We start from the raw sequence: 10644 nt of genomic DNA, 5'->3' as shown, positions 1-10644 counted from the left end.
AGTTTACTCTTCAAGAGTAAACTCTCCTTGTTGTGTTTACGGCCCTCGGACAACTCCCCATGAGTTTATGGCCGTAAACTCATGGTGAGGGTGTTCTAGGATGCTTAAGGGCTTTATATCAATTGTGGAATTTTGCTAGACTCAAATATCAAATGTGTGAATGGGTTTAAAGTATCAAATGGACCCTTTGAGGAGTTTACGGCCCTAAGCAAGGGAGCTTGCGGCCGTAAGCTCCTATACACTCTTTCTTTTGGTGTTTTAAGGGTTTAAGTGGTAGAGGGTAAATTCCTAAGCATTTTTCCAAGTCAAATGGGGAGTTTAGGGCACCAATTGGGCATTAAATGGGAGTTTACAGCCCATGAACCACCCCTATGGGAGTTCAAGTCCGTGAACTCCTACTCCCCTAGTTTTATTGAAGTTTAAGGCCCTTGGTTCAATTCTAGTGATTTATAATGAAGTATGAGGCCACTTGGGGGGATTAAAACCATCATTTGATGAGGTTTGGGGGTGTTTACAGCCTAAGCACTTGCTTGGGCCGTAAACTCCTTTTTACCCCTCATTTATTAGTGTTTAATTGTTCTAAACCCGAAATAGCATGTCCCTAATTTATGTCTTAAGCCTAAGGGTGGTTTGGGAGTGTTTTTGGGGCATTTTAGCAAGGGTTTGAGGTGTTTACGGCCTAAGCATGTGCTTGGGCCGTAAAATCTCTTTTATGCCCTAAAACTGATTGTTTTATGCTTCAAACACTCCTAGGCTAAATGCTTAATTGGTTCCTAGGCTCAAAGGGACAAATTTGGGTCATTTTGGCCTCATTTAAGGGGTTTACGGCCTAAGGAGGCTCTTAGGCCGTAAACTCCATTCTAACAGCTTCTAAGGTCGATTTTTGGGGTTAAACCACAATCCATAATGTTTAGAACAAACTAGGGTAAGGGGACTTACGATTGGGAGGCGTTTGGTTGCGGATTTGAGGCGAAATCGGGCTTGTATGAGAGAGAGTTTAGAGAGAGAATAAAAGGGGTGGAATGAAGTCCATTCCCCTTTATATGTGGGTTGGAGTTGGAGCTCAGTGGGAATCTACCCGATACTACTGTTATACGGGGCTTTTGGTCGCACCCGATTTAGTGGTCGTAATAATAAAACTAACTTTTTCCAATTAAATGGAAATGCAACTTAAGTGTTTTTATTTACTTTATTACGACTATAACGACACAAAAATATAAATAAATAAAACGTGTATTTATTTTGCGACCTCTAATTAACGGAACTTTTATAAAATGGAATATTCCGTTAACGGTGACGGGGTAATGTAACGGAATAACTTTGTGTTGTCACATTCGGTGATGAGGTTGTTGATGCAATGACATGGGATGATTTTACGACAAGATTCAGGGTTGAGTTTAGATCGGTGATCGAGGTGCAACAGTTGGCGCGGGAGTTTCAGGATCTCCTCCAGACTACTGAGACGGTGGCTGAGAGCACCACAATGTTTCGTGAGAGGTCACTATTGGTTCTGCAGTATGTAGTGATGGGTTTTGTATACTACAACATCCTATGGTGCATACACAACCCTAAATACCTTGGATCTATGTTTTCACAAATTATACATGTAAATGGTTTCCAAGGCATTAAACCTATAACTAGCATGCATTTAACATGAACCATATAAGATACTAGTTAGGGTAACATACCTTTTATGTAGCTTGAAGTCTTGATGTATTTGGCCTTAAGAGCTTAGCCCCAATAGTGTGGAAGCCTCAAATGAAGTCACAACACATCATGGACAAAGGTAGAACATGAGATAGAATTCCTTCCACACTAAAATCAACTTCATCAGCTCCTAGAACTAGAAGTGGCGATTTTGGTTATGGAGTGACCTATTTATATGTAGGATTCCAAAGGTCATGGGTATAACCCAAATCCATACCCATGGGTATTATGATCCATGGTTCATGTGGCCCAACTCTTTATGTGTCCATACATAAACTTGGTCCAAATGGATCATAAGTCCAACACATATAAATATAATTAATTACCATAATTAGTCCCCATAGATTTAGTTAGTCTATTTTGATCACTAAAATAATTACAAATTAATTCTTGATCAATACTAATTAAAACATATGATTTCATATTAATATATTAGAACTTATAATATATTAATAAATCGTACAAAACCTTCTCTCAAGAGTCTATCCTAACAAATTGTCATGATGATATGCAACCCAAATGGACCATGCTACTCTCAGGTTGAGTATATACTAATAATAGTTATGGGCTTAGACATCTAATCCAACATGTGGCGGATGAGGTGATGAAGAAGGCGAGGTATCATGAGATATTAAGGAGTGACATTCGACATTTTGTAAGCTGATCCAACTGCAAGATGCTGGAGGATATGATAGCAAGGGCTAGAGAAAGAGAGATTGATCTGGAGATGGAGAAGAATAGGAAGCCAAATTATGTGTCGAATGTAGAGGGTTCGAGCAAGAGGCCCAAGGTTGTTGATATGAGAGGGAAGGCCCAGCAGGGTCAGGGCCACTGGGCAAGTGCGGTAGGTCACACGATGGGGCGTGCAAGGTGGGTGGTTCTGGCTGCTTCAAGTGCGGCCAAACAGGTCATATCAGCATGGATTGTACTGCTACTAACTCCACTACCCCGATATGTTATCTGATTTGCTTCCATGGCAATCAGAGGGGGCACAAGATAGCCCATTGTTCGAGTTTGACTGCAGCAGGACCGGTGTCAGCACTTGATCCTGCAACTCTACGAATTACTGACGGCCGCCTGGGCAAGGCGAATGCACCTGTTGCGAAGAGCAGGGATTTCCAATTGACAACCGAGGAGGCTCGTGCAGCTCCTGATGTGGTGAGAGGTATGTATCTTCTCCGTATCTCTTTATTTATATCGAATTTCCTACTTATATTTGTGTGTTTTATTTTAGGATCGTTCCTTGTGAACGGTATTCCTACATTGCTATTGTTTTAATCGGGGGCTACCTAATCTTTTGTGTCGTCTGTGCTTAGAAAGAGGTTTGTCGGAGCTATAGGGGAGACGGATTGGCCTTTAAATTTCAAGATTGTAGATGATAGATATATACGGGTAGCGAGGGTTCATCGGGGTTGTATTCTCCAGTTGTTCGGGGAGCAGTATCTAGTTGATTTGGTTCCTATTCCTTTTCGTGGGAACAAGGTTATTTTGGGTATGGATTGGATGAGCCCCATTGGGGCGGTGATCGATTGTGAGCAGCAGTTAGTTCAGATTGTAACCCCAAGTGTGGGAGAGTTAGTGGTTCAGGGAGAGAGAGCTCAGAGTGGGCCGATGTTCTGTTCAGTAGTGAGGGCTAGACGCTATATTCAGCAGGGTTGTTCTGGATTTATCGTCTATATCATGGATACCCGTGATAAGGGTAAGGCGACTGTGGATGATGTACATATTGTGCGGGATTATCCAGATGTGCTTCTGGAGGATTTGCTTGGGGTGCCTCTAGAGATGCAGGTTGAGTTTAGGATTGATCTGGTTCAACGTGCGGCCCCGATAGCTAAAGTACTGTATCGGTTGGCTCCTCCCAAGATGCAGGAGTTGTCTACACAGCTGCAATAACTGTTAGACAAGGGATTCATTCCACCGAGAAATTCGTCATGGGGAACATCGATCTTGTTTGTGAAGAACAAAGATGGGAGCATACGACGTTTTCTATAGGTGTGTGGCGCTCATCAGTGATCGTGAATGAAAAAGAAAAAGCGTGAGGAGAATTCTCAACTATATATGTTAGAAGGTGCAAAACTAATAGGGGTCGGAGCTGCTACAATTGCTTCAGTGGGAGCTGCTATTGGCTCCCCCCAACGGATGACACATGTCGGCTTCCTGTTGGACCACGTCTGCAAAAAATCTACCTTGAATCTAAGTGCCGGGCCGCACGAAGCGCGTGGTGCGCACATGCGCAAACTGAATTTTGTAAAAATAATATATCTTGTATACGAGCTCATTTTTCGACGTTCTTTATATCCACATGTAGTTATCAACGAGTACTGTATTTCAGTCTTGAATAGACTAGAGGCGATTTCGACTATTGAGAGAAACGTATTAGAGACTAAATTTCAAACCCTGATAAACTTTCATAAATTTTGATTTTGGAAAGAACTTATTAAGAATTGAATTTTAGTTTTTGATAAAATTGCATTAATTTGGCATTTGAAAAGAAACTTTCTAAAGACTGAATTTCAATCCCTAATAAACATGCATTATTTATAGACGAAATGGACTATAAGTTAATATATATGATTGATTATTTAGTCATAGATATATTATGCCTGATCAATTAATTAGTCACAAATACTATTTTGAAGGAAGCTTATTAATATATATATATATATATATATATATATATATATATATATATATATTAAGATTGTGAAAAATTTCTACAGTAAACTGTTGAAATTTGTCCAACAATCGTCCCTCTTCTTTGCTTGCTTATACTTTTGTCCATTTGTATGCTTTGTAGGGGGTGTTTTGTAATTTTTTATCAACGTGTCTTTACGTTGTTTGTTGCTTCATTTTGTCGGTCGCACGTGTCAATCGATGGCCATTTCTCTTTCTTTCATCGTCTTCTTTGTTCTTCGTTTCTCTTTCTTTTTGCTGGACGATCTCCTTCCTCCTCTTTCGTTTTTCTCTCTGTAAGGTAAAATTTGCTCTCCGTTCTTTAATAGTTCTTTCCTGTGATTGCCTGCTGTCCACCGCTTCTTATTCTCTTCCTGTTAAAAATCCCTAAAACCATCCCACCGCCATAGACTCTATTCCCGATTTTCCTCACCGACTCCATCCATCTCTCGATTCTTCTTCTCTATTTTCAATTCCATCCAGCCAACGATATAGTCACAGGTCGGCCACGAATGGATCGACAACTCCTTCCATCATCTTCACGAGCTCAATCTACACAAATGGAAGTTACATATCGGCACTCCTGTTGTCTCCGCACTTCGCATCGCCACCTCCAGTCATCTCCACCGCAGGTATGTTTTCTTTTCGGTTTTTGCTGATAACAGAGATGAAGCAACCGATCATATCGTTTTCTAGACAACGCCGTCGATTCTTTTTCACCCATAGAAGACACAGACGAGTCCTTCTCTTCCACAACAGACATTCAATAAAACCCTCATCCCCGCTGACCCTGCTTCTATTCCGTTTTTCATCCATTTTGTTCGATTTTATCCAGGTAATCGGTTATGTTTTTTTAATGTTCGTCAATTAGGGTTTATTTGAATTTGCTGCTTCTGATTTTTGTTTTAAAATTTATTTTAGGATTGAGTGAAGATGATCAAACAACAGTTGGTAAACCTGGTATAGTAAGTTATGGCTATGGACAACCGTTTCACTTCCGTCAAGCAATTCTGTCCACTAGGTGGTCGATGTAAGTCCAAAGTGTGATTAAAATCTAACAATTATTATTATATTTCTTTCATATCTGAAACATGTTGATTTACAAACAAGTCAAATGAATGGCCACCGGTTTTCAGGGGAAGATTCTATTTCTATTTCTATTTCTTTTTCTTTCTCCACTGTATCAAACCAACACTTCACTTTCTTTTGAACAAACGATTTGATTTTTGTGGTTCTCCTTTATAGAACCTCTCAAGGTCCTTCTATGGAAGTCGTCCCTCGTCACTGGTACTTCCACTCTACTAATACCACACTTCTTTTTATCTATTACCATGCTTTCTGAAATTAGGCACATAGATTTAGATTAAAGATATTGTATGATTGTTAAAACGATGATGGATGCAGCAATAAGTAGCTAAAGAAATTGTTCTTTTACTGCTACAGAAGCATCAAACCTCTTTTTTTCTTATTTGATTTCGTTGGTTTTTTTTATTCTCCATTATGAAAGTCAGTAAAACCTCAACTAAATTATGCTCACCGAGTGTTTGTTAAAATGCCAAATTGAGATTTTTTGTCTGTTACATCATTTTTTTCACATATTGTGAATGTAACTTCACCAGATCTGTGAATTAGTAAATTGTGATTAAAGATAAATGATTTTCTTGATTCAAATGATTGTTGTGTTAAAGCATGGAAATGCATAATGATATTGATTTTGATGGGACTTGGAAGGAATAACAACCATTTTGTTTTAGATTTTATGTTCTTAATGTTTTTTTGTATTTGGCTTAGCAGAGATGATAAGGGCATATTGGTCTATCGACTTCATGAAGTGCAGATTTAGACCCTTTAAGGTGCATCCGTTTGTCAATCCTACTCACCAAAAACAAAATCAAAATGTATGAAGCCATACAAGAGGAGACATAAGAACAAAAGCTCACTCATGTCTTCTTTTATCAGTGTTTTCCATATGTTAAATGGTTTTTGCAATGCTTCACTATCAGTCATTTACTTCCAAATGCTTTTAATGTACCAACAACATTTTGCAGATGTTCTAATATTATCAACATTTATCTTCAAACACAGCTTACATTACCATATAGAAACAATATAGAAACAGGAGAACAAAAATTAGAATACACACTAGTTAGGAATTAACATTGAGTGGGATTAACATCGAGTGTTAAAGTAACCTAATTTTGAATTTGGATGAAAAATATTTAAGGATTGAATTTCAGTACCACATGTGTCGGTATTGATTTTTTAAGGAACTTATTAGTGGTTGAATTTGATGCCTTTGAGACATATTATAGTCATAAATATATATCATATATCGAGACTGATGAATCAATAAAATATAGTATGTTGTACAAATGTGTAGCTGTACCATAATAATAATAATAATAATAATAATAATAAAATAGTATAATACTAATACTAGTAGTATAGCTTTAGTATTATTATATCAACCAACTTTTCTAATCACTCACCAAACATCAATCTCCGTTGGAGGAGCAGTACCATTGTTAATAATAATGTATTCTTTTTTCATGAGTAACGTATGTAAATAAGATTTACTTACCGAAATGAAAATGATATTGATGATAAAGAGTAGGTGTAAACAAAAACCGCACCGCAACTAAAATTACCCGTATAAATCGCAACCACAATAAAAACCGATGATGAAGTTTTATGTTTTTTAAAAACCGCAAATTCGTGGTGCATTACGGTTATTAGTTTTCAAAAACCGAAAAGAAAAACGTACGGCACCGTATATATATATATATATATATATATATATATATTATTAATTATTAAGATATTAAATATTAAAAATAAGACAAGTTTCATGATTGAAAGATGAATAAAATATTAAACGATAAAAATATGGTTTTTTGTTATGTTTACTTTAAAAAATGATGAAATTATACAATTTTAAAAAATTTACTTTTAATTATTATTGATTTGACGTTTTTAAGATATTAATTGTTTGTGACTTAAATTAATTTTTATTATTACAAGTAATATGTTTGAACTCTTAAAACCGTTTAAGCTATATAAACTGTGGTTAAAAACCACACAAAATAACTTCACCAAATCAATGCGGTTAATAACCACAACACAGAAAAAACAAAACCACACCGCAAAAATAACTGTCTAACCGCACCGCAAAAATAACCGTACCAAACGGTTTTGAAAATGGATTAACCGCATTTGCGGTTAGTAGTAAAATTTTGGATAATAATCGTACGGAACCTCAGGATCTTTTGAATGCTAAAAGTACACGTAAAGTGTAACAAAAGAATCTTAATGAAGAGCAACGCAATACTTTCTTGATTTAAATAACTTTTTCGGGGTTTGATCTAATTAAGAACCAAAAGAATTATCAAGAACTCGAGGCTCTGTTATTCTTTTGATACCGGATCAGATGCCTTGAACTGTGAGATCGAAATTTTGTACACATGAGAGAGAGAGAGAGAGAGATTTGTGCGGTTTTGACGATATCTCCTTACATACGTGGTAGCTCTTTGTTTGGGTCAATAATCAACCCCCCTCTCTCTCTCTCTCTACATTTTTGACAAGGAAAAAACAAAGTTAAATTAGGTTATGCAATTTTTTTCTATCAAAGTATTGGAGGGATCAAGGAGATACTTTAGAGATTAGAATGGAAGGCATCCTTGGATTATTGAAGTTGCGAGTGAAGAGAGGGATTAATCTTGCAGTTCGTGACGCCAAAAGCAGCGATCCTTATCTCGTTGCCACCTTGGATGGCCAGGTCTCTCTATTCCACCAAAAAAAAATCTTAAATGATCTGAGTTTCTTGCTTGATATATTTTATATATTGCTCTTCTACACCGAAAACATGAAAGAAGTAATTAAATCGATTCCTTATTGTTCTTGTCTTCATTTGATCATATAACGTTTTAAGATGAATCATATTAATTTGAATTTTTTTGTGTTATCATAATACCAGCTTTCAGCCATATATACAGAAAGGTATTGCGGAAACAATAAAGAACAAGAATCTGAGATGAAGAACAGTGAATTTTTTCATGTTATCATATATTGCATTAATGATCTAGCTAGTTTTAATGTTCTTTCTGAAATGGGACAATAAAGAATAGGAGTCCGGGACAAAATTTGAATTTCAAGATTCTATTATAAAGGGATACTAAAGGCAATGGTTCCCATAAATTCCATTTAGCGACCAAGTAGGCCTTCATAGACACCCTTAAATGTTGCAAAACAATGTCTTGTTAATAATCTTTTATCGAAAATAGAAGGTTTTTGAGATTCTATACGAGATATAAGTTTTCATTCAAAGGATCATAAGTATCTTGCATGAATGTGATTAATTCAAACAACAATGGAAAGAAAATCAAACTCCAGAACTCTTGATTTCCATAGTCAGCTCTCATGGAAGAACGTGCGTTGTAATGCAGAAAACAAAGACAAAGGTTATCAAGGGGAACTGCAATCCTGTATGGGATGATGAATTGACTCTCACCATGAGGGATCCTAAAACTCCAATTAGTATTGTAAGTATCCGCCTTTCGAAAATCTTGACTCCAAATAAATATCCAACGACACTATTCTTAATCATACACAACTAGAGTTCAATATATTATTTTTGTTCAAAAGCAAATTTGTTTACTATATTTCAGGCTGTGTACGACAAGGATAGGTTTAGCAATGATGATAGTATGGGTGTGGCAGACATAGATGTGAAACCCTACATTGAATGCCTTAAAAAGGGTTTGGACTTGAAAAACGTCCCAAATGGTACAAAACTCGAACGTATCCAACCCAAAAAGCAAAACTATTTATCCGATGAGAGCTGCATTGTTTGGGAGAATGGAAAAATTGTACAAGACATGGTTGTTCGATTGACAGATGTTGAATGTGGTGAAGTTGTACTCCAAATAGAGTTGATTCCTGTTGCGGGTTGTAAATTACATGTTTAGAAAACCATATTTGGTTGGATTTTTTCTCCTTTATTGCCTGATGTGTATGAACTATAACCTAGAATATATGTTTACATTACATAAACAAGATTACACTTACGTGATGTTATGTTTCAATTAAAAAAAATGCAGGTGCTGTATTTATAATTAATCAGAGTTAATTTGTATTTTGGAATACAATGACACAAAACTAAGAACTAAATAGCTATATGTCATTGTACTCCACCTGAACATATAATGGCAGATTGGGAGAAAAGATAAAAAGAAAGAAAAAAGAATAGAAAGAACGCAGGGATCGAAAGTAGATCTAAATCAAGGCATGCATAGTCGCAATAGAAGGATTTTTGCAAAAAAAATTGTCCAGTTTAAGAAGGGTTAATGCTACCAAATAGTAACAACTGTGAACTGTCACAAATTTATGCACCAAATCACTAATCGTTTAATTCTATTTATACTATGTCCTTAAAAAGTGTAGTATTTTTTTGTGTCAATGTCACCGTTAGTGATTTATGACGGGTAAATCAGTTATATATTGATGATTTTGCATGTTTATATTATCCTACATGGCAAAAATTGTAGGTTTTAATCTTGACAGTGGTTTAAGTTTATTTTAGTATTTGTTTTGTTTAATGAGTTAAATAATTAGGTGGAATGAGTCATGTTAGGAACAAGTCTTTGGACTCTTTAGAATGTTAGATGTGGTGATTAAAATTAGGAAACGTAGGCTTAGTTTTTGTTTAGAGTCGTTAGGTTTTGTAGGCTATAAAAGCATTTTGTTTTCTGAATAAAAGTGCAGCAACATAGATTCACCAAAATCTCTTCTTCCTCCATCTATTCATCTTTCCTGATAATCACGTATCAAGTGTTGTTTTTGTATTGTATGTTGCTGCTAGGGCCAGTCCTGAGGAATTAAATATTTTTAAAGACCCAGAATGAGTAAAAAAAAAACCCTTATCGTTATTATAAGTTTTTATTTTTAAATAAAAATATATAATAAAAAAATTGGGCCCTGTGCAGCTGCCCACTTTAACCCCCCTCAACACCCCCCATGGCTGTTACAGTCAAGTGTAAATTGAAGGGTTTGATTTCGAACATTTGGTATTAGAGCCTAGGCTCGATTAGAAGAAAGCAAGTGGTGATTTCATGGCAAATCGCATGAAGGATTAAAGATATCACTGTTGTAGACAAGGTCACCAGAAAGAAAGAAAGAAAGAAAGAAGATCGTGACAACCTGTTGCTTACTTGAGAAAGAAAGAAACACATAAATGTATAAAATTTTACCAAATTACTTGCAAAAATA

General features: G+C 36.1%; 1 protein-coding gene and 1 long non-coding RNA gene across 2 annotated transcripts; both read left to right on the top strand.

Moving 5' to 3' along the window:
- Positions 1–4574: 4574 nt before the first annotated feature.
- Positions 4575–6460, top strand: LOC145070783 (uncharacterized). Its single transcript, XR_013690075.1, has 3 exons — positions 4575–5215; positions 5302–5667; positions 6175–6460. It is a non-coding gene; the product is annotated as an uncharacterized LOC145070783 (long non-coding RNA).
- A 1277-nt stretch (positions 6461–7737) lies between these two features.
- Positions 7738–9464, top strand: LOC145069401 (protein C2-DOMAIN ABA-RELATED 10-like). The gene is made up of 3 exons (XM_079016329.1): positions 7738–8155; positions 8823–8918; positions 9045–9464. The coding sequence occupies exons 1-3, from the start codon at positions 8045–8047 to the stop codon at positions 9342–9344; spliced, it is 507 nt and encodes a 168-aa protein (XP_078872455.1). The 5' UTR covers positions 7738–8044; the 3' UTR covers positions 9345–9464.
- The last annotated feature ends 1180 nt before the right edge of the window (positions 9465–10644 follow it).

The sequence above is a fragment of the Lactuca serriola genome, chromosome 8 (genome assembly GCF_051521515.1).
Source record: "Lactuca serriola cultivar US96UC23 chromosome 8, Lser_US96UC23_V15, whole genome shotgun sequence".
NCBI classification, from domain to species: Eukaryota; Viridiplantae; Streptophyta; class Magnoliopsida; order Asterales; family Asteraceae; genus Lactuca; species Lactuca serriola.
The sequence above is the reverse complement of the archived record's forward strand: the minus strand, read 5'-3'. Positions and strand labels throughout refer to the sequence as shown.

What these genes read in the sequence shown, in the direction of transcription:
- LOC145069401 (XM_079016329.1), top strand. Translation starts at nt 8,045, where the DNA reads ATGGAAGGCATCCTTGGATTATTGAAGTTGCGAGTGAAGAGAGGGATT. An exon ending in TTGCCACCTTGGATGGCCAG is followed by an intron (nt 8,156 to 8,822) that starts GTCTCTCTATTC and finishes GTTGTAATGCAG; the next exon opens with AAAACAAAGACAAAGGTTAT. An exon ending in CTAAAACTCCAATTAGTATT is followed by an intron (nt 8,919 to 9,044) that starts GTAAGTATCCGC and finishes ACTATATTTCAG; the next exon opens with GCTGTGTACGACAAGGATAG.